General features: G+C 33.5%; 1 protein-coding gene across 1 annotated transcript in view; it reads right to left on the reverse strand.

The window, feature by feature from the left end:
* Window positions 1-19,931: 19,931 nt before the first annotated feature.
* LOC118188415 (rho GTPase-activating protein 100F-like) overlaps window positions 19,932-24,804 on the reverse strand; it is a 213,826-nt gene continuing 208,953 nt past the window's right edge. The window contains 2 exon segments of the mRNA XM_085827589.1: window positions 19,932-20,063; window positions 20,065-20,168. Of these exon segments, the coding sequence (XP_085683715.1) occupies window positions 20,040-20,063; window positions 20,065-20,168 (128 nt within the window). The 3' untranslated portion in view covers window positions 19,932-20,039.

Raw genomic sequence — 24,804 nt, forward strand, 5'->3', positions numbered from 1 at the left:
ACTCTCAGTGAGTAAAAGACAAACATCTGGAAAGATGTATTTAAGCATAAAATGGTTTTCGAATCCAAATAACATTAATTTAGAGAAATTTTTGTGGATGCAATATATAATATTGAGATAAAAGTATAAAAGTAAGTACAAGAGGGCGATGTAGAGTGATTTCACTGTTCGACTATTCGATACACTATTCGACTATGTTAGAGAAAGGCCTCAAACATAGTACTGTCGGCTCTGTGTTTAGATTTGCTAAATTTACTAAAGCACACGATATCTATCTACCAAGATAGAGGTATTCTACTTCCGACGAGCTTTCTAAGAAACACTTACAAGCATTTAGTTTAAATGTTGAGAAAAATCATAAAAATTCCATGCAGTTGATCTATTTCGTCGCTGAAAATAGAAGCCAAGAAGAATCGATAGTGTTCTCTGGCTTCAGGCGCCTTGATTTTTCACTTTTAATTTGGAATTAGAAATATAATTACAAATGTCTCTACTAGGGGAGATCAAAATTCATTATTTTTTCCAACATGTAAAATCTGGTTAAATACATTTTCTCGTTTATAAATTACAGAAGATTGTTCAATAATTCCTGATATTTTAAAGGAAAGTTTTGATGTATTTGTTTCCTGTAACAGGTCTAAATAATCATTCATTACAGCCACACTAATTTTAACGATCTGAAAATTAAGAAATGAGTTGAACTCTTTCATAATTATGATAAAAAACTTAATTTGGGTTTAAAATTACCTCAGAAGTGAATTTTTTTTTATTTCTTAATTTAGATGCCTTACAATCCAACAGTTATTTCCCCTATTAAAATACGGAGATATTAGTGGCCGGTAAATACTGGTAGTTCGACTTAGATTTACACCCTGACGAACAAATACGATGGCTGAATGGTATTTTCCCATGTTTTTTCCTATGTATAACATGAATATGAGACTTTTCTCGTTAAAAAGTCCTCTACGAAGGCATCTCTTTCCTTAAAAGCAGATAGTCCTCGTGTGTTTTGCTGTATTCAAGTAATCCTAATCTTCAAACTACGGCACCTGTCACACTAAATCAAGATAACAGGTTTCTAAACAAGATTTTTAATCGGTCTGCGGGCCCCAATGGCCAAGCGCTAAAACCGCTGAGTACTGGTAATCCTACATAAGTTCAAATCCTGTTGAACACGCTTGTTCGGTGAAGGTTTTCTACGTTCAATGTGAAGGAAATCTAGTTTTCCTTAGAAAGTCCTCCCTGATAGTTTCCGTCCTCTTGCGCAGATGCCAATTCCATTAAATTTTCTGCATTAAACACAATTGTAATTCTTTCTTTTTAAAGAAATCTCAGGGGAAATAATTGTAAACATCAGATTCAGTGCGATTATGAATTATTATTTTAAAGTAGTTAACATTTTGAGTGGGAAAAGCATTTTTAATACGCTCATAAACAACCCATCCTCTAAACTGGCATCAAACTGTGTCGATTTCTACAAGAATCTATATAAATACGTTTCCAAAAAATTCTGCTAAAATATTAAAAGTTGTATTTGTAGAGCATTTATTAGTTAGACTACCTACTCAACTTTTGGTTTTCATAACCTATAAGCTATTTTATCCCGCCTTCTTAGCATACCTTCGTGGTGTAATGGTCAGCACGCACGGCGTGTATTCGAGAGGTTGGTGGTTCGAGTTCCGGCGAAGGCATTGCTCCTATTTCACATGTCCTGCTTCGAAATAACCTAATGTTTCTATAGTGGCACCCAAACCAAAAAAGGTGGTGGATGATGATTCTCCGCCGCAAGGATTTGGCGTTTCGGTCCCCTAATCCCCAGTCGCCCTTTAAAAGGGGGAGTATATACGGTATTTTCTCCCTCCCTTTTAGCATGCCTTCGTGGTCTCAGTACGCTCGGCGCGCATTCGAGAAGTCCGTGGTTCGCGTCCCGGGTGAGGCATTGCTCATTTTTCATGTCTCTTGCTGTTAAAAAAAAATGTAATGTCTCTACAAACCTTCCATTCATCAGAATAGTAATAAAGTTATGAAGCATAGGGGGTAGGGGGAAAAAGGAATTTTAAAGAAAAGATTATTTTTACAAAATGACTCAAAATTTCTTGAGACAGTATAAGTAGTTATATAACTCAAATAATTAAATATTTGACCTCTTAATTTTACCAGTATTTCTGTATAGAAATAAAACATAATTAAATATCTTTAATGAGTATCATAGATAGTGGAGCACATCGAGTGAGCTTCACAATATTTTCAAAAGCAGCCACTTTGACAAATGAACAGAACTGTCGGGAATCGCTTATGAATGTCACTTACACGTTTCATAATGCCAAGAATGTTATAAAAATAACGGTTATGCTATATCAACAACTTACCGATCTTTCCAAAGTGCTTAAAAATAGAGCTGTTCCAAAAATTGTATTCAGTTCATTCACGGTGTTTAATCAAAAGCTCGTCGTCGATTTTTGAACTACTTATCGATAAGCTATTGAATTCAAATTTTGTACACACACCGTTTACGGATGATAATAATTCGATTTAGAGTTTTTAAAATTTAATGTCGAAGAAATTTTTTGCGCATATTTCCATTTAAGAATAAACTAAAAATCTCAAAATTTTTAAGTTTGCATCATTTTACAGAGCGTAAAATAGCTTTTGAAATAAAATTTGCATGAAATTCGTAACCTAATTTCTGATTTTGGGGCGAATTTTGTTTTAAATTTATATATCTTTTCGATTATTTGAGATAAAAGGATACTTGGAAGTAAAAGACTGAACCAATAGTAATAATAATAATAATAATTTATTGCATAGATTAATGGTAATAAGAGATTACTTAATAGCTTCTTTGCTAAATTCCTGTACAGTTTTATAAGAAGAATCATAGGTCCTTAAATTACGAAATCAAATAATTGAATCGCATTGTCAGATGCATAATATTTATAAATTTATCAAGACAGCCTCACGTTTTTGTTATTCGTGATATAAATTTGTAGATAAATTTCTTAAAGAGAATTATTTAATCTCGTATTCCCATTAAATTACACGATACATTATTTTTAAAACAAAGGGCGTTAGCCGAGAAGGTCTATTAACTTCCTTTTTTCATTTTCCGTTGAAAACTATGTCAGTTCACTTTTCAAACTGTTGCTACCACATATTACAGCCCTGTATTATATTTAAAGAAATTAAATAATGGTTTTGGTTTATTAGATTACGGCAAAGCACTCGAGGCTATCTGCCTTAAAATTAAATAATGAATAATCTGCATAAATATAAGTATGTTTCTCGCATTGTGATAAAACAACGGTACCTAGACCTATCCAATTTTGAATAACGTACATTTCCACCCGAATATGGGCATCTCGAAGCCGAGATTTGGAATTTGTTTTATTATATGTTTCATATTTCGTAAAACTTCAATGAATTTTTAATTAAGAAACTCAACGATTTTAGAGCGAGCAAAGGCAACACTGTATGAAAATAAAAATATAAAAAATTATCTTCAACGGACGAGACTGTGTATCGGAAATTCTAAAGATATGCTCATTTAAAATTTATTTTGCGGTATTGCTGTTTAACTGAAGTTTTATGGTTTAAGTGCGAAGAACATGATATTTAAAAATAAAGGTAACCCACAAACCGTTAAAAAACGCCCTTTGTGCTTAATGTAAAATCTGAAAGATTTGCATTTTCAGATTTTTATGTTTGCATTTATTACTTTTATTTTTCTCGTTTTAATTCATTAATGCTCTTATAGGTAAACGTTCATTTTATAAAAAATTCTATTTTTTATTCAATAACTGCTCTAAAACGGAAATTCTTAAATCCCTTTACATATGCATCCACTTTGTAACTGGTAATAAATTTGTTTCTTTAGAGTCAGTGTAAGGCCTTTATCCCAAAACATCAAGAAGATTGCTCCCCACGCTAATGACAGCCATTACCCATTGTCGTCAGAATTGCATGGACCCTTGTCGCTTTAGGCATTGGGGGTTGGAAGACATACAAAAATACGGGCTAGTCCTTTTTAGCGCGTTTTTTCGATAATACAAAAACACGGGACTGTCCGTTTTCGAGGGTACATTTAAACTAACAATAATCCGTAACGAACCGTTAAGAGACCTGCATAAAAGAACGAGAAAATCCGGGCGAAACCGTTAATGGGTTAAGCCAATTCTAACATATGCGTTCTGTTAAGGAATCAACACCCTAAACTTCATATATCTCTTTGTAAGGCTCAGTCGCTTTGATAGGAATATGTGGTCATTTTAGCTTAATTCATGCTATAATGTGTTGAAAAATGTAAGTTAACTACTACTATGTTGGATCATTATATGGAATTTATATTAATTTACATAATTAATTACATGTCAAATGCATGTAATCCAATCTCCAGTCGCCCTTTAAAAGAAGGATTATATAAGGTATTTTCTAACTCCTTCCGGCATTCCTTCGTGGAGTAATCGGAAGCATGCTCAACTTGTGTTCGGGAGTCCAGAGTAAAAAAAAAAAAACCTAATGACTGTACAATCTGAGCAAATGTGTATTAAAACGTCCAATAAACCACTAAAACAATAATAAGACATAAAATAGTGTTTTTCAGTAAAGCCTTGCTGTCCATTTTTTCATCTTCTAGGTGACATTAGATATCATAAAAATTCGTAATCTGTAAGAAATTTAATTAAACTTTGTAGAGACATTAGGTTAATTTTAGGAAGCAGCAGCGGCAGGCGTTGTGGTCTTGCTAGCACCAGCTCTAGCCAAGCTGTCCACAATTTCATTTCCAGCAACGTCGACGTGGGTCGGAATCCACTGAAAGTGGATCCGATGAAAAAAAGGAAAAGTTGTTTTAGTTTCCTGAGGATGTCTGCACTTGTACTTTCCCTCATATTATGCTAATCAGCCAAGTGCTGGACGGCACTTCTACTATCCGAAAAGACCCGGATATTTTTTAACTGTGGAAGTCCACACCCTCCAGAATTGCAAAAAGCTCGCTTCGAAATATCGAGCAGAAGCCTGGATTTCTTCTTTGAATTCTTATTTCTTGATCCCGAAATCTAGTATAAATGCCACTTCCAGAACTGTCATTAACAAGTTTACTGCCGTCCGTATACATGTGGACAGCATCCATAGGAACATTACTAATTATTTCAAGAGCTAACTGTTTTAAGTAACAAGGCAATTCCATCTGTTTGCTTACTTGGACAGAAAGGTTAACAAGAAAGTAAACCCCATCACATCATTCCGAGGTGTCGATAATCTGAGGTAAGCTGTGATAACTGGCGATAAGGTTGTGAGAAACAATCTGTCCAAAGGGACATTTGAGCCACGTTTGCCACGTTGAGCCACGTTTGAGCCACGTTGAGCCACGTTTGAGCCACATTGAGCCACGTTTGAGCCACGTTGAGCCACGTTTGAGCCACGTTGAGCCACGTTTGAGCCACGTTGAGCCAAGTTTGAGCCTCTGGTTATTGCTCCATAACTCTAGAAATTTCGAGGTACGATTCTGGAGGCCAAACCTGGAGAGCTTATTGTAGTACTTCTAAACATGCATTTCTCCTAAGACTTAAAGGCTGCAGATTGGCTTCATAAAGCACAATATCTTTCGGGCATGAATTGCGAAGGCCAAAAATAATCCTTGCAGCACTAAGCTGTACACGCTCAAGTTTCTGTAGGTTTGAATTAGAGGCACAACAGAAGATGGCGAAGCCGTACTCCAAAATGGGTCAAATAAGGGAAATATATGTGTTTCTGAGGTTACTAGCATCGGCACCCCAATCACTGCCCGAGATGTACTAGTGTATGGCAACTGGGGGCCAGGGACAGTTTTGCCTTGGTCGCAGGGGTAGGAATTCTAACGATTGAGGCTTGACGACTATTTTACGACACCCTAACGAGTGCGTTCTTTTGAGGGATTCCGCTAATGGGTAGGGGTAGTTGTCAGTAGTTTGAACTCGCATGACTTGTTTGCGAATTCGGTGTCTTCCGAGAAATATTTTCTCAAGGGGAGAGAATAAAAAGACTAATTTGTTACTTCGATTCTCACACGTTTGCGTTTTAAGATCTTTCTTCAATTTTTTTTTCTTTTGCAAATACAGTTATAAATTCTTTGAGTTGATATTTATCATTTTTTCGAGTTCGGTATTAAATAATGGCTAAACGTAAAGGAAATTTTCTTTGTTTCATTCTTTTTGTAATTGTTTATTTCAATTTATTCCAGTTTTTAATGTGCATGTAAAGGCAGTGTAATGAATATAAACGTTTCAGGTGATGAAAATTAATTTTAATGTTATTTCTAAATGACATACATTCCACGACTACTGTTTACTTGAGTGAAATTTTGGTTTGTTATGTTCTAAATTATAACTAGCGGCTGAGCGGATAAATTTTCTTTAACACTAATAATTCAACCCGGGTTCAAATTTCGAAGAACGGATTGACTGCATGAACCTTTCGTATTCTTTCATGTATATGAGCCAATTTCCTTCGAACGTCCTCCACAAAAGCCTCATTCGATTAGGCAAATAATCTTTTCTTTAATCAGACGAATGAAAATAAAATTATATTCGAAATAAGAAAGCTATGTTTATAAGCGTCTCATAACTATATTTAGAAACCCTTCCTTTTATGAATAATTTTGATGACAAAATGAATTTCGACTGTGCGATAAATGAAACACGAATTTTTATTAAAGCAGTTAGTAAAGAACATTTTATAGTTCAAAATTTAAAAAAGTTTCAAAACTTATTAATTTATCCGTTGTTATATGTTTGCGTCTATAAGATGATATCTGTATCAATTCTTTCAGAAAGTAGATACGTTAGTTTAGATTAATTAAACATGGGAAAACACACGAAGGCTGCCTTTCTAAGGGAAAGGATACCTACCTATCGAAAAGGATGCCTTCGAGGAGAACTTTTAAGGGAAACTATCTCGTATTCACGTTTCACATGGGGCAAACAACGAAAATGCCATGCAGCCAATCCAATCGCCTGGCTTCGAACCCAATTCGAACTACCAGTATTCAGCGGTTTTGACCACTCAGTCACAGGTAGTGTTCAAAAAGTAATTAATTTTTACGTGAGAATTGTATTTTGGAGGGAATCAAACGATATATTAGGATACTAAGGATGTATAAAGTAATTGAGATGTGTACTATATTTTAATTCCCTGAATTTAATCCTCAGTACGATTCTTTATTAATATTCATCAACTCAGTATGAATCTTCATTCCGACCTTGATTACTCCGAAAGAAAGCAACAATAAAAAGCTTGAGATCTGAAAATTTCGCATAACAATCTGATACCTCAAAGGCGATTTTAGCTTTCTGAAAATGCAGATCATAAAAAACTGAAGAAATATTTCTCCATTCGACTAAAATGTTTACTTTTTAAAATTTTAATGTGTTCCTGAATATGCAATTTTGCTTTTGAAGAAAAAATGCAGCAACAATATAAATCGACGAACAACTATTTCCCTTCTATTCTAAGGTAAAAGCAATATATAATATCTCTAAGGGGTAAACCTAAATTTTTGTTATTGAATACATTGAAACTCTATTCAATAATTATTCAATAATAATTCAATATTATTTTCTCAACATCCAGCGTTGCGTTTGATCCTGCATTTCTTTACCGAACCAAAAACTGTGAAGTGGTTAAAAAAATTAAAGATCTTATATCCCTGATATGAAGGCAGATCAAGCTTGGGAACGCTATTTGCAACGTCACATAGAAGAAAAATTTATTTAAAAAATTCTTACCTCGTGCATTGGTAAATTTTTGTTAGTGCATGTTTGTTAGTGTTGTTCAATAATGATTCAATGCAGCACAAACGTAGTTACCAATTTCTTTCTCTCCAGAAGTTAATTTTACAGAAGTGTAAATCCAATAACACTCATTTGGGAACTCGAAAATGCTTTCTAAATGACACTTATAAGAATTAAACTGTATTTAATTTGCTCTTCCATATCAGGATAATTATAATACTTAAAATGAAAAGCTATATATTCTTTGAAGGATATGTTTGAATATTTTAAATCACTAAATTCTCTATACTGTGACAAGTCAATATAGGTAACTCTGTTTACCTCGCTTATTTTTCAGTATATAACCTATGTGCAAATTTAAAAAGCTATTTTAACCAAAAAATGAACAAAATTTCTAGTTGTAGCATAAAACATTTCGTCTGAAAATAAAACAATAAATTACGTTTCGTGGGAAAACTGCATACATCTATCTGCAGTGTGAAAGCGATTAGAATACTTCCTTCATTCTATCGCCTAGAGCTTCGGAACTGGACCGAAAAGAAATGCTGACCGTTTCTCTGCATGCCAACAAAGAGCACTAATCACCTCGTCGTTAAGACTTGATCTGAAAATTTTTACCCCCTTTCCCTAACCGCTGAGCGAAGAGCCCCCGATGAAGGAATACAACTATTTTTCGAGCCCACGTGAAAAGATTAAGGATATTAATGCGTTTCCTAGCTCTCAAAACAAGATGTTCCAAGTGACTATTACCCAAAATCTCAGGGTCCAATAAATGAAGCCCAAATATCTTGGGTGTTTCTCCACTTCCAATGGCTGAGTGTTCAACAACTTATCTTAGAGAAGTTAAAAGAAATTTATAAAGTTTATATTATATACAAATTTAAGAGAAGTTCAACAACTTCTCTTATATATAAATATTAACTTTATAAACTTATATATTCTCCATATAAGTTTTCTCATACTTATATGGAACTATTTTCTAAATGTAAGGCAAAGAATAAGGCCGTTTGGATAGTCCCACCAGTGCACCCATGGTATCAGAGTAAGTGCCCTGATAGCTCGTTGGTTCAGAGCAGCAATAGACGAGATCAAACTGCACTTACTAGATCTGGTTCAAGAACCCCTTTTTCTACTCGACTCTTTCAGGGTGAATGAGCTCATGGACCTGATCTAGCTCTGCTGGTCACGGGTATGAGAAACAACAACAACAGAAACAGCAGGAAGCAGCAGAGATGAAAAATATGCAACGCCTTCGCCGGGAATAAAACCACGGATCTCTCAATTACGCGCTAAGCGTGCAGATCACTACACCACGAAGGCTCGCCAAGAAGGCAGGAGAAATACCTTATATACTCCCCCTTGAGGTTGATTCCTTCTCTGTTGTCGGCCGTGAGTCAGAGATACCATACGAGGACGGTTGTAGGAAAAAATGTCACCCGGAAAAAAGGGAAACGGAAAGAATATCCACGGAAAATAAGGAACGGAAAAAATGTCACCCTTCGTTTGCAATGGGAAATATAAGGCATGTTTAGAAAGATCGCCAATCTGGGTGATAAAAGTTTTATCTCAACAACCGTAACTTCGGATGACCGGAAACATGTGCGAGTAGAAGCAAGAAGACGTGTTGGCTGCTTGTTTCTTCCATGGAGCCTACCTCCATAGTTTCTTCGCTAAGGTTAAAAATAGAGGGTTGTTTAGAGAGGGAAGCTTTCGCGACGGACGCCAGGGGAGAAAGGCGGGTTGTCCAGCGTCGGTCAATGTCAGGTCTTTAGTAATTACTCTCCTCGCACTGCATGTAGTTATAGCCTTAAGCTGCGGTTTAGTGAAACATTTATTGACGCACAACAGAAAACTAATTCAACCTGAGCTTTGGTATAAGAAACAGTTGTAGATGCAATTTCAAGGTACGGTTTGCGATAAGAATAGGACTAAATTTTTTACCTAATTAATTTTCGCATTTTTTTTTCTCATTTGATTTTAATTAAAAGTAACGCATCTGCACAGGAAACATTTGTTTAAATTTGCACTTAAGTTTGAAAACAAGAATACCACAGTTATTAAAATTAAGTGGTTTATTTCAAAATTATTAGTCTCTGAGGGACTAATGTTTTTATTTTGCGTCGAATCACTCTGAATGTCCGTTTCACTTTTCAAATTGTTGCCACCAAATATTGTGATAAAACAACGGTACCTACAGCCATCGAGTTCCGAATGACGTAATCCTACTGCGAATATGGGCAACTGGAAGCCCAAATTTGAAATTTGGAATTCGTTTTATTATCGATTTTATATTTTGTAACGAATTTTTGATTAACAAACTCAAGAATTTCAAAGCGAGCCATGGCAATGTTGTACAGAAAAAACATTTTTATCTCCAGCGCGTGAGACTGTGAATCGGAAATTCTAAAAATGTGCTCAATTTAAAATTATTTTGCGATACTGCTCTTGAACTGAATTTTATGGTTTAAGTGCGAAGAATATGATATTTAATAAATAAAGGTAACACACAAAATGTTAAAAAAAGGCCCCTTTGGACGTAATTTAAAATCTGAAACCTTTCAGATTTTTTATTTTACTAAAATTTTAAAATCTAATTAAAATGGATCCCATAACCACGCGATCTGGATTTAAACATTTAATATGCAATGAACCCTCTTATGGCGACCTCTTCCAAAATAATTTCTCAGAGTAGAAATTAACACTTGCACCGAGCATTATCTCTTTAAGATGACCACTTCCACCAAAGACCAAAATAATTAGAAACGTGGATGATCGTATTAGAGAGGATTTAATGCATTTTACAATGCACCAATGCGTAACCTACTCAGAGCCGGACCATCTAGTAGCCCATAAACGATTAGCGACCATCTCCTTAAGACGATCACTTCCAAAAGTGACCGGCATTTCTATAGGTATAAACAAACACTTGCACTGAATATCATCTTTCTAGGGTGGTGATCTTCACAGATATCAAAAATCAACTAGAAACATGGATGGATTAGGATTATTCAATTATGGCAAAGCGCACGAGGGCTATCTACCTAAAGGGAGGGATGCCTTCGTGGAGAACTTTCTAAGGGAAACCGGCTTGTATACATATTACACATGGGGAAAACCACGAAAGTGCCCATGCAGCCAGCCCGTTCGCGGGATTGGAATCTCGGACCGAAATACCAGTGTTCAGCGTCTTTACCGCTCGGCCGCTGATAGGCTGAAATCTGATGGATATCTTAGAAAGGATTTTTACTTATAGTAGTTATATTAATTACAATTACGTGTAGAGCTTATGAAAACTTAAAAGCGGCCGAGCGGTTAAGTTGCTGAATACCCTGGTTGTTATATCTGGGTACGATTCCTAGCAAAGCAGCTTTTTGTAGTTTTTCCCCTATATAACGTGGTTACGAGCTAGTTTTCCTTAGGAAGCCCTCCACGAAGGCAACCATTCTCTTAGGCAGATACCTTTCGTGCGCTTTGTTATAGTCAAGTAAACCAAACCAAATTAAAGAAGCTTATTTATTCTACTCTCCAAATTGAGCTCCAAATAAGTCATACGTGGGAGCTTTTCGTATTCATAACGTAAAACGTATCAAAATGGGGAAATTAAATAAATTTAATTATTTAATTTGGTTATCTAGAATTCCAGTTTTTTTTTTCCAGAACCAAATTTTAATTTATCTCTTGTTTCCAAAAATCTGAGTATGAATAAATGTGTAATAAAGCATAGACAGATAACTTTGAAATTCAGAGAATAACTTAAATGACCTTTGACCACTAGCAGCCGAGAGGTAAAAATAGTTGAATATTGGTAGTTCGACTGGCACGCCACGCAAATTTCCTGGTAAGCTGCTTACCAGGAAATTTTCGTGTTTTTCTCCTGTGTAACATAAATACGAGTCAGTTTCTATTAGACGTATGAAATAATTTTTGTCAACTACTCGCTATAAACGGTCCTCCATGAAGGCATCCATATTCACTTTGGCAGATAATCTTATGGTACTTTGCCATAACCTAAATAATCTGATTTGGTGATTATGCTAATTTTTTCTAATACTGAATCCTGTGATGCTTTAATTAATGTTTTATTTATCATAAACTGTGTTAACTGCTTTAAATTAACCAAATCAGGATTTTTTCTGTTAGATTTCCTTTTTGAAATTTTTCACATCATTTTAGAAGCCTAAATATGTCAGATCGTTTTAGTAAGACGTATTATTTGTAACTGTTTTACATATAAGTACAGAGAATCTCATGACGGCGAACTCTAAAAGTGTTTCCTACAACATAAATAAACAGGCTTTTATACATTTGCCTCTCTAATGCAACCATCTATATAAGTGGCTTAAAAATCGCTTGAAGCCGCCGTTAGTGGTCGCATTAGAAAAGTCTCATTATATTTGCATTTTTGTGGCATTTAATAATTTCAGTTACATGTCTGCCTTATAAATTATAATATTGATTTTTCAAGGTCGTGTAACAACTTTCAATATAAATTAGAATAGTAATAATCTTTTACATTCCATTCGGATTATTGTATTCGTACAAAAGCCTTGAATCAATTGTTGATCATTCTTTTGTACGTATGCTATTGAAAAAATTTAAAAATTCTTAATTATGATATTTTCCAATATTCGGGCTTTAAATGCCCAAGTTATTTAATTTTATGCCAAGATTTAAACTTTGTGCATTTACAATAAGAAGGTCTTAATTCTGGAACTTTTTAACATCTGAAGCTGGTTAAAACTGGTTGAAATGTGTTGCAGTCGCAGTTCGTATGCAAAACCATTCTCGCACTGATTTGTTTTATGCTCAATTTATAGCAATTTCCCTAAGTAACCAAATTTTAGATTTATATCATTTTTTTTTTTTAAATTGTGAAAATAAACAAAAAGAAAGGAGAAAATTTTTCTTTCTTACATTATAATTTTTTTCAGTTCATCTTTTATGATAATTAGTGTATTTTTCAATTTTCCTCAACTGTCAAATCTTGTTGTATTTCTAAATATCTTTAGATTATTTACAGTCCCTGCAATTTTAGAGTTTTTATGTTAAACTCTAAAATAGTTATTAGAATAATTTTTAGAAGCATTTGGTGTAATTAATGACGTACGTCGCCCATAGATTCGCAAATTTTGAATTTTCAATATTGTTGTAAGCACTTGAGCAGAAAATTCGTCTTTTCTAGCAAATTGCAAATTTTAAAATTCAAAAAATTCAACTCCATCAATCCAATTTTCAGACTCAATTAAAGGCACTGAAGTTATTTAACATTTAAGAACTCTCGGTGATTTAGAACTCCCCGGAATTGGTACTCAAGAAATGCTTTCAAAAATGCTCTTCTACATCTATTAATAATTGTTCTATCCCTTGAATAGCTAGTATCTACTGCATTTTCTCCTCATTTCTTCTTTGGTGGTTATTTGAATCATGGCAAAGCACGGAAACTGTGTGTCTAAGAGAAGGGATGCCTTCGTGGAGGACTTAACGAAGTATGAGAATGGGAAACTTGATTGTATTTACCTTACACAGGAAGAAATAACTAAATTATCTTGCAACCAGCTTGTTTGCTGGGATTTGAGCCCCTGTCGAACTGTCAGTGTTAAGCGACCGCCAGAGTCGTAGCTAGGATTTTCAGCGCCCAGGGACAACTGAAGATTAATTCTACAATGTTGTAATATCACTTTGGCGCCCCTTGGATTCTGCGCCCGGGGACAGATGCCCCTTTTGCCCCCTTCTAGCTACGGCCCTGGCGACCGCTGGAGCGCTGATGAGCTGCATTATGTATTCTGCTTAAGAATATAGAACACAAATGACTGTCAATTTTATTATATCATCAGTGTTTGGTAACTTTCCCTATGAAAATAAAATTGTTAGAAATATGAGTGAAAAGACATGTAAATATTTTGAATTCGGATTCAATTTAATCCCCTTCATGTAACATATAATCCTGTAGTTTAAGTAATAGCATTTAAAATTTTTGAATATATTAACACAAAAGGATACGGCAATGCTGTTACGGCATTCGACAAAATATGTCTCGTTTACGTATATATATATACGTATATATTCTTTGCAGAAGGAAGAAAATTATAGCCAATGCAGAAAATTTCTTTTTTTATTTTAAGAATTTAAATTCAATTTCGTCAGATAAATTTTACATAAAATGAAAAAAAACAATTTTCAGTACATATAAATAATTAATTGAATGAATGTAAATTTTTACTGCAGAATGCATAAACTTATTTTCAGCTCAATGTAAAACTGTTCCCACGCAAAATTTATATTATAAGAAAAAGTTAAATGTCTGTTATGTCGAATATTTCTTCACTTAGATTGCAGAGACATTCGATAGTTTATGGAAGCAGGAGACTTGAAAAATGAGCAACCCCGTCTCCGGGAATCGAACTGCGGATCTCTGGAATACGCGCCCAGCGTGCAGACCACTACACCACGAAAGCACGTCAAGAAGGCTGAATTCTAAAATTTATGCATATTTAGTATTAATTCTATATTTTGCATATTAACATTTTAAAAATACCTGACTAAATTACTCCTGGACGATTGTGTATAAACCTATGGTTTGTTTGATCAAGTGCGACTCATTTGTTAAGTATTGAATGGTGTATTCCCTTAAAAACCTTGTGAATTTTGTTTTTCTTGAAAAATCGGCAATACTAAGTATGATTGCTAAATATTACATTCTTTTTAAGGGAAAATTATAGTATAATAATAAGAATATTTTCTCCTGGGATATACTTTTATCAATGATATTTTACTGTAGCGCAGTTTTGCTAAATTCCTATAAATCAGTTCTAATTATTCTAAGCTGATTTACTAAGACTTGGAATGATGCTCAAGGCCGGCGCTAGACGTTTTGCCGCACGGTGCCTGCTTTACAACTTCAAAATTCTGCCGCCCAGCTCTTTCCAAAGTTCTAAAAATTTTGCGTTCTCTCAATTCTGCCGCCCGGTGCGGCCGCACCGATTGCATATGCTCTGGCACCAGCCCTGATGATACTAGGAATGACTAGGAAACGATAATTCAGATAATACTTATTATCTGAATTTTCATTTCCTCATAAACATGATGCTTATTAAAAATTACAGATGTTTTAATTAATAACAACCTTAAACCTGGTTGTTAGTAGCTTTAATTTTGACTCCATACACTTGAACAATTAAAAAAGCCAAAAGATAGGAAGTTTCCTTGTCAGCTCTTTTTGAGTCCTTTTCTAATACTGCTAAAATTCTGCATGATATTTGTTTTAGAACTGCTAACAAACTGCTAACAAAATTTTAAATACAAAAGTTATACTGCAATTTTAAGTCTGAAAAGTAATTAATTCAGACTTGAAACCTCTTGAAACATAGAACTTGAGCTCAAAACAATAAGAATAGAATTTTGCATTCATTTTTTTAATTATACGATTGTTGCTTCATTGATAACAATGTTATAAATAGTTCATTTAGAATTACACTACAATTGCTGCATTAGAATCCATATTTCTTACTAATTATTTAAACATGAAAAATGAGAACTATAATATTTATATGTACTTTTTAATCTCCAAAGTCATAATAAAGTTTTCTCATAAATAGGAAATTGACTGTTTTCAACAGTTTAACCTCTTCGTCAAGATGCATTTCTTTTACGGTCCTAATTAAAAATTACAGAACAGCAGAACATAATCTTCTATCTCACGAAATTTGCTAAAACAAATTCTTTCGCATTAATTTTGAATTTTATTTAACTCTAATTTATTCAATATTTCGAGTTCTGGATAATCAAATTAGCGGTATCATTCTAAAGCTGCAAAATGTAATTAAGAAGCTCAGCTTCGTTTTTAATGATTCATTTTACCACGCCACTGGGGGAAAAAAAAATATCTGAGTTTTCAGATTTTCAATTACGTCCAAAGGGCGTTTTTCTTAACATTTTGTGTGTTAACTTTATTTATCAAATATCATGTTCTTGGCACTTAAACCATAAAATTCAATTCAATAGCAATGCCGCAGCATATCTTTAGAATTTCCCATACACACTTCCGCGCGCTGGAGACAAAAAGGTTTTTCCCAGCCGTAGAGTGTTGCCATTGCTCCCTTTTAAATCGCTGAGTTTGCTACTCAAAAATTCGTTAAAGTTTTGCAAAATATAAAATCGATAATAAATCAAATTCCAAATTTCAAATTTGGTCTTCCACATGCCCATATTCGTAGGAGGATTACGTCATTCAAAATTCGATGGCTCTATGTACCGTTGTTTTATCACAATGCGAGAAATATACATACATTTATGCAGATTTTTCATTATTTAAAGGAAAATTTGAAAGCTTTCATATTTCATATTGCGCCCAAAAGGATTTTTTTAACGTTTTGTGTGGTACCTTTATTTATTAAATATAATGTTCTTCGCACTTTACCATAAAATTCAATTCCACAGCAATATCACAAAATATTTAAAAAGCGCAAAATTTAAGAATTTCCAATACACAGTTTCGGGCGCTGGAGATACATTTCTTTTTTCGTACAGTGTTCCCGTTGCACGCTTTTAAATCGATGAGTTTATTAATTAAAAAATTCGTTAATGTGCTGCAAAATTGGGAATAGCTAATAAAACAAATTCCAAATTCGGAATTTCAAGTGCTCATGTTTGGTTGGAGTACTGCGTTATTCAAAATTGGATGGCTCTAGGTACTGTTGTATGAAAATGCGGAAACATTCATGCATTCATGCAGAATCTTCATTATTTAGTTTCTTTAAATATAATGCATGGCAATAATATTTTGTAGCAACAGTTTGAAAAGTGAATCAACGCAAAATGTCGTTTTGAGACTAATAGCCCTTTGGGTCTAACGCCCCTTTGGGCTTAAAAAAAAAAAATGAATGTTAGATTAGCAAGTTAAAAGTCAGAAATAGCAACATTTAACCGATAAGAAAGTCAGAACTCTTTACTACCTCGCTCGAAAAATGCAATTTTGAATAAAATGATAATTTTGCTTCTTTATTAAATTATTCGTATAACAGGGTTTGCATGAATGGATTATATTCTACTATAAGAAATTTTTTCATACCAATAAATTGCCACAGTTAGAGACAGAAAGTACAGTAAACCCTTTCTAAGATGACCACAGGTTCATAAGATTTTGGGCTTTTGCGAATTAGAGAAATAGCTCTCAGCACCGATGTCCAAGTTCTCAGAAATACTAATCATCATAGGAAGATAATCACCAGAAGAAAGTTCACTGTTCACATTCGGAAGTGCATTATTCTATAAATGAAAGTACATTAAGCCGATTCGATTGCGTGTATGGCCGTATCTATTTATATATAGGAAAAATTTTAATATAAAATAAATGTAGCGTAAAATATATGTTACCGTTAAAGCGTATAATTAAGTTATTTCCTCGAATAAGTAAATATTTGGCGGGGGGGGGGAACTAGCCAAGCCGGTTTAGCTAATTATTTTAAAATAACTATATTAATTAGTATAGAATATAATATTCTATAAACTAACCAATGATAAATGCCGCTCAGACGGTGTAGTGGTTAAGGGAGCCAACTTCGATACCTAGCGTCTTGGGTTCGAATCCAGGGGAATGCATAGTTCTAATGGTCCGTCCCTTCATAGAAGGCAAAGGTGGCCCACCTATTAGGTGACTGCATAATAAAGTGACAACTGCTTCTGGTCAAGTCGAAGTCGGCTGAGGGACCATCATTCATGTTTAAAAAAAAAAAAAAAAAAAAAAACTTTATAACAAACAAAAAAATCTCAAAGGTTTCAGGTTTTAAACTACGTCCAAAGAGGGCGTTTTTTTTTAACGTTTTGTGTGCTACCTTTATTTATTACATATCATATTCTTTGCACTTAAACCATAAAATTCATTTAAATAGCAATGTCGCAAAAGAATTTTAAAAAAGCATATCTTTAGAAGAATTTCCGATACACAGTTCCGCGCGCTGGAGATAATTTTTTTTTCGTATAGTGTTGCCATTCCTCGCTTTTAAATCGTTGAGTTTGTTAATCAAAAATTCGTTAAAGTTTTACAAAATATGAAATAGATAATAAAACAAATTTCAAATTTGGGCTTCCAGATGCCCATATTCGCAGGAGGATTACGTCATTCAAAATTCGATGGCTCTATGTACCGTTGTTTTATCACAATGCGAGAAATATGCATATATTTATGCATATTTTTCATTATTTAATTTCTTCGAATATAATGCAGGACTCTAACACGAAAAGAATGGTCCTCCAGGATCAAAGTCTCTTACACCTAATGATAAACCGTTAAAGTGGGGAAAAAAAATGACACTATAAAATATCTGTTGTTTTATAAATTAACTGATGATAAACCGTTAGTGTTTAGAAAATTATATTTCATATTACGGATAGATTAAATAATAACGGAATGCATAATATAATATTATTGCTAGATTCGTTAAACCGTAATAAAAAATAACAAACTATACTACGCCAATAGTTCTGTTTAGCAGCTTTCGTGTGCCGTCTTTACTGACAATTCGTCATTTATCAACACTGTGAACAAGCTGTTAGCTTTCAGTTAGGGATGGATGAAATTTAGTTTAAAGACCGGCAATCATTATTTAACAGAGGAGAAACATTTGCTCCCCGTGAATTCTTTCCTTCCGGGTGAGGTGGGTCGGTTTCTTTAAAGAAACCGGTGAAGCAAACTACGGGGGGAGAACATACGATTTTCCCGCAGGCAAGTTGGAAAAACCTGCTATTGAAATGACCTTGCTCAGCTGCAGCCAGCTCAACGTCTTACCTTTAAAACCTCCCTCAAGAGAGCCCGCTATAACCCTGCCCGTTTGGCAGGTTTCCCCATCTCCAATTGGCGACATTATTTGGCGAGATTTTAGAGTTCCTTTTTTTCCGTTCCTTATTTTCCGAGTGACATTTTTTCCGTTCCTTATTTTCCAGGGACATTCTTTCCGTTTCCCTTTTTTCCGGGTGACATTTTTTCCGCACACCTACGAGGACTGATGCAGATTAGAACTTATTCATAGGAAATTTTAAATGTCCTAACTGTGTGAATTCCAGACTGTAAAAGTTTTAAGACGGTAGGCCAGTTTTTATTTTGTCTCAAGTAAGTGCCAAGTTAGAGTTGTATTTACTTTAAATTACTTAAGCTAAGATATTAATAAATGTTTATCTCCTGTTTTTGAGTTGCTCAGGTTAACAGCTATGAGTAGATGCTAAATCAAGACAATCTGAGGAGAAATCATTTAATTTAGAACTATACACACAATATCCTTCATTAAACAGACGTGACTAGCCTGTTATGAGAATTTCTCAGCTTAGCCAGTTGTTTATGGGATTACTGACTTAAAAATGAATTTTTTTAACTAAAAAAGATTTCAAAATTGGGAAGTCCAGTTCCTATATAATGAAGTTCCTTTGAAAAATCTTGCATATTTTTCCCGCGATATTTCATACTTTTTCACGATATTTCTTTCTGGTTTAGCATGTTTTAAGTTTACTAACTGGAATTTATTTAAGCATATCGAGAATTACTATTTGACTTATATGAAATAACTATTTCCGCTGTAATTTAGGAATAATAAATTTATTAAATCTTTTCAAATCAAATTGATTGACTTTTTTCCTCAAGACGACTGCCTTTTTGAACAAAAATGCGCCTTAAATTTAATGATTTTTAAAGTATACTTTAAATAATATGTGTACTCTATGCTTCATGAACACTGCATTGAATGCCATTAGCAAATTTCTGATATTTTAGCAGATATAGGAAAAATATATGTAGTTTTGTTTTATTTAATTTTTAATCCTTTTTGTATATTTAGCAGATGCTACCTTTATCATTTCGCCATTCAGTTTTCGTTTATTTTTTAAACTCAACATTTCAAACTGTTTCTCTCTCAGCTTTTATAAATGATTTACGTTGTCACGTTGCAGCTTCGTAAAAATATTTTTTCAGTAAGAAGAATCTGTTTCTCAGACAGAGAATACAAATCCATACTTATCTCTAATCAATCAATAATCTGATTAGTAATCTCAGACAGAGAATACTAATCAGATTATTGATTTATGTGAGAATTTTGGAGCTGTTTTCTGCGAGGAAGTACTCACATATTATTTTCAAATATGCAGAAAGAATAGCTGGTGAGATAAAATTAAACAGAGGTCAACAGGGCAGATACTTTTTTTTATTTAATATCAAACAATGACACGTCCAACTAGAGGGAAAGGATTTAACAAAGAACTTCTTTCCATGCGCATCAACATTCACTAGGTTTAGTATGGCACATGGTCAACAAGAGGACTCTGGAAGCAGTCGGTGTCCTAACCAGGCTCCGTCCAACGACTCCAACAGCTCGGATAAGACGCTGCTGTCCCAACTGCTGCTGCTACTCGACCAAGACGCTGAAAAAAGAAGCAAATAATGTTCACAGAAGATAGATGAAAAAATCAAATTTAAAATTTCGAAATTAAGGAACCTTATGCTATGTATGAGGGATTAGACAAGATTTTTCTTGTTCTCAATCACACTGAAGGACACTTTAGTTTTGAAAACTTAACTTCGATCTCTGTAGACAGTAAAGAGTAAATCGTTTCAATCTTTTATATGCAGAATGTTAGGTTCAATGCAGCAGGGATATAAAAATGATATAAAAGTAGAAAATTTTTAAATGTTAATTTTTTTGGTACATTTTAGTTTAAACTTTTGTTACTAAAATGGCTTAGAATTCATATTTATTTTACAATATTATTTTCAAATATGAAGTTATTTATGGCATTGCAATAGAGATCAACCACTTTTTTTTAATACTTCCTTTTGTTTATTTTTATTTCTCTATTTCATTAACATTTCATTTGGTAATCAGGTATTAAATTACCTAATTCAAGGAACAAAAATTATAAGATCAGGTAATGAGAAAACTAGGAACAAGCCACCAAAAATTATCATAAAGGAAAGAAAAAAATACATATTCGTATAATGGCAATATCCTTTATTAAACAGACGTGACTAGCCTGTTATGAGAATTTCTCAGCTTAGCCAGTTGTTTATGGGATTACTGACTTAAATATGAATTGTTTTTATTAAAAAATATTTCAAAATTGGGAAGTCCAGTTCCTATATAATGAAGTCTTTTGAAAAATCTTACATATTTTCCCCGCGATATTTCACACTTTTTCACGATATTTCTTTCTGGTTTATCATGTGTTAAGCTTACTAACTGGAATTTACTAGGCATGGGGATTGCAATTGTGAATCTATTTAAGGTTTACCCAAATAAATGTTATAAATTTTATTTCTTAAGAACAACTGAATCTGCACTGAAGATTAAAATGGTGTTAATAATGAATAAGAAGAGGATAAGGAACAGAGAATCCAAACATTGCCCTTTTCCTGTTTAAAAGTTCAGCATGGACAGAGAAAACAGTATGCATTTTCTTCCAAGTTGAACTGATGTATTTTCTAAGCAAAGGGTAATCTAAGAGGTAAATTCTATATAAACTGACTGTGGATCCAATTCTTCAAATCCGAGCAAAATGCGGTAGTGTGGATTTTCGTTAGAAAAAACAGTATTATCTATGAGCTGCCTTTTACGACATTTATCATAATAAACAAATTAATTCTCGTCAGTTGTTGAATTAATGCTAAAACATGCGAAAACAAAACTGTTTAAATATTTATAAAAATTTTTGATTCTACAAGGGGTGATTAAGGTCTGAAGAAGAAAGGATATTGCATTAAAATTCATATTTTGCTATATAGTTTAACAAGAATAAAAATGAACAGGAATAATATTTTGTCAGTCAATGTTTCTGGAAATTCTATTTATGTAACTAATAACAAATAAAGATATATTTTGCCTTTTTAAGGGCTTGACAATGCATTAGATTCTCAAATTTACATCCTTAGGCCATACTGAATTCCAAAGGTGCAGAGAACAGCTCAGAGAATTCTTCAAGAAAATGTTGAAAACAAATATTATCCATGAATGATTATGAGAAAAGATGTCTCAATAATCCCGCGTTTAAATCAATTCATATCTGGACTTTGACTCTTTCCCACTTGTTACTATGAGAAAAATATCCCTTCTTAAGACAGCTGTATTTGTGGAGAAAGAGGATCTCGAGAACACTACCTCTTCTCATGCTCATTAACACATGTACATCACAGAGTAATTCGAGTTTCAAAGATTCGAGTTTCAAAAATTTCATCAAAAAATGAACAATATTGTAAAATACATTTTCGAGCAAGCGCAAGATATTAATTAAAGTGTTACGAAAAAGTATTTATATTAGAATAAAAATTTTTCTAATAACTGCATGAAAATGTTTTGTAGAGCTTCTTTAGGATGCTTCAATGGACCAGTAGCAATACGGTACAGTTCCTGTATTGCTATACGGTAAAGTCCTAGTGGCTCTTATCTTATTCCTATCCTGTCCTCTCCTGTCAAGTGGAAGAGAATTTCGGAAATGTAAAAACCAAAAGGCATCGTCAATGAGAATGAGACCGACTCCATAAATATCTTTACCAAAAATATCCTGATCTTTACCAAAAATATAACGTTCATTCGTCAGAAATGCTTTGGAAATAATGATAAGCAATGGTGATTCTCAAGAATAATGCAAATACGAAATGAAATGAAAACAAATGAGCTTTTAATCAATTGTAAAGAGTAAAGATCTAAATTGTTTGTGAGGAAAAAATCCTTGAATTATGATTTTAACTAGAAGTTATAGATTGCATTTGAAATGTTTAAACATAGAAACTAAAATTATATATATGTACAGTGGCACAGGGTGTTAAAATTAGTTCGGTTACTAATAAACTCCTTGTTCACTCTTCAAATGTCCATGAAAGTTTTCAAAATGTAAAAACTGCATTTGTTTGACCAAATTCCCCCTTTCAAACCAACTAATATATTAAAGGCTGGCTCAAAATTTAAATACAAAATGCAGCAAAATATAAAAGTAAATAATTATGGAAATTCAAAACGATCAATTTATATGCAAAGTAAAATTAGGTAAATGCATATGTGAACTTTCCATTTCTAAGTAGAATTACTGCATGACCGTAGCAGCAATTTGCACTTTTTTCACGAAATCTGAATTCATGCCCTAAGGTAGAAATGCTTTGTATGCTGTTTCCTTGGAAAATGATTTAAATAACAAAGATGAAACTTTAGTTTCATAAAATATGGCTGTATGGAAAGAGCATGGAAAAATTAGCATTAAGCAATTAAATGGTTTTCTTTCTCCATTTTTGTATTGCAAAGACACTTGATTATGCATCCTTGACCCCCATGCATCAAATATGAATGAGATTGGATCATGAAAAAAAATGTAAAATTAGAAAATACAAAAGTGCAAAATAATAATCAGCATAATTACAATAAAAATAACTACATTAAAACTGCGAAATAGATTAGTAAATGACTAATTTAAGCATTAATAATAATAATAATAATAATAATAATAATAATAATAATAATAATAATAATGATAATAATATATTAGTCTCTGGATGTCAACTGTATCAATGCTCTAGCCCGCCAATATCGATTGTATAGGTTTTCTTCCTTCAACGAGGAAGATTTTTAGCAAATGATTCTCTGTCCATCTCAAAATTCTGGTTGTACAAAGTACACAAGAGACTGTCATACATACCAGTGCAAGACAGATGTTTAGTGAGACAATCATGTCCGGTCACCAAACAAAATACCGCAACTGCGATGGATCTGGGAGTGTCCGGGATATTATAACTCGAATCCCTTCACTTCTTATTCTTAATTTCTTCAAGTAATTTAACTTCAAAATTAAACTGCGATGGATCTGGGAGTGTCCGGGATATTATAACTCGAATCCCTTCACTTCTTATTCTTAATTTCTTCAAGTAATTTAACTTCAAAATTTTTCCTCGGGGTATTTTTTCTATTCTTTTCATTGATGTAAATGGTACTCCACTATTATTTTAATTGTAAAATTTCAGTTTCCTTTTTAGCTAGTTTATCAGCCCGTTCATTACCAGTAACTCCAACATACTCTGGCATTCACTGTAAACAACAGTCATCTCTTTTGAGGCTAGAAGATAAAAAATTCTTCTGAAAGATTCAATACTGTTTTATTCCGAGATATTATGTGCAGAAATCGCTTGAATGGCTGAAAGAGAGTCTGATAAAATAACAATATTTTTGAGTTGGATTGTTCCAACAATAATTTGTTCAGTTAGAACTCCAATTGCCTCCAGTTCTCCATCGAAATTGGCCCGAAATGGACCAAGAAAAGAATAGTGGAATGCAAAAGCTCTGAATACACGCCAGCTCCAACTTTGTCGGCATTTTCGATTCAACAGTATATATGGGAAGCCTATTATTCTTTGGTCACCTGGAGTAAATTTTCTCCATAGCAGCTGCTTTAGTTCACTATGATGATGACTTTGCTTTAGCGTACACCAAATAAAATTCAATTATAACAGATCCTAGTGAGTTAGACGTGTTAGTTATCATAGCTATTCTGTGGGAACATCCAGGAGTGAATAGTCTGATTCCAATTTTAAAACCTTTTGAAAAAAAAAAATCCATTCTGATTTTTCAGTTTTCTATGTCTGGAGATATCACAATGTCTCCATAGCTCTGTCGATGGTAATCTGATTAATTTTTCGTATAGTATTAAAGCTCTCTTCCGCATAATTCCCTTCAATGGTTTATTGCCTGTGAGGGCAAGCATTGCCTATATTGGAGTGGTTTTCAAATCATTTTTACAAATAAAGATGTTGAAATTTCAGAACGTTTAACTGAAGCGAATATTTTGGCTGGCATTAAAATCGCAGCTAAAAGGATAATGAGGAAGATGCGGAATTGAAAATAAAATTGAATTTAGACGGCTTCACTCTATGGGCTAAACATGCAGAATCCAAAACGATCCGAGATTTGTGCGAAATAAAGGGTTGCAAAAAATAAAGTTAAACATTCTCTGTCTTATTATTAAGCACCAAAGCAATACAACATTCCTGAAACAAGAATGATCTTAGACGCAAAAATCCGAA

This window comes from Stegodyphus dumicola, chromosome 12 (genome assembly GCF_044657685.1).
Source record: "Stegodyphus dumicola isolate Sdum_Otavi_A_Nest chromosome 12, ASM4465768v1".
Lineage (NCBI taxonomy): Eukaryota > Metazoa > Arthropoda > Arachnida > Araneae > Eresidae > Stegodyphus > Stegodyphus dumicola.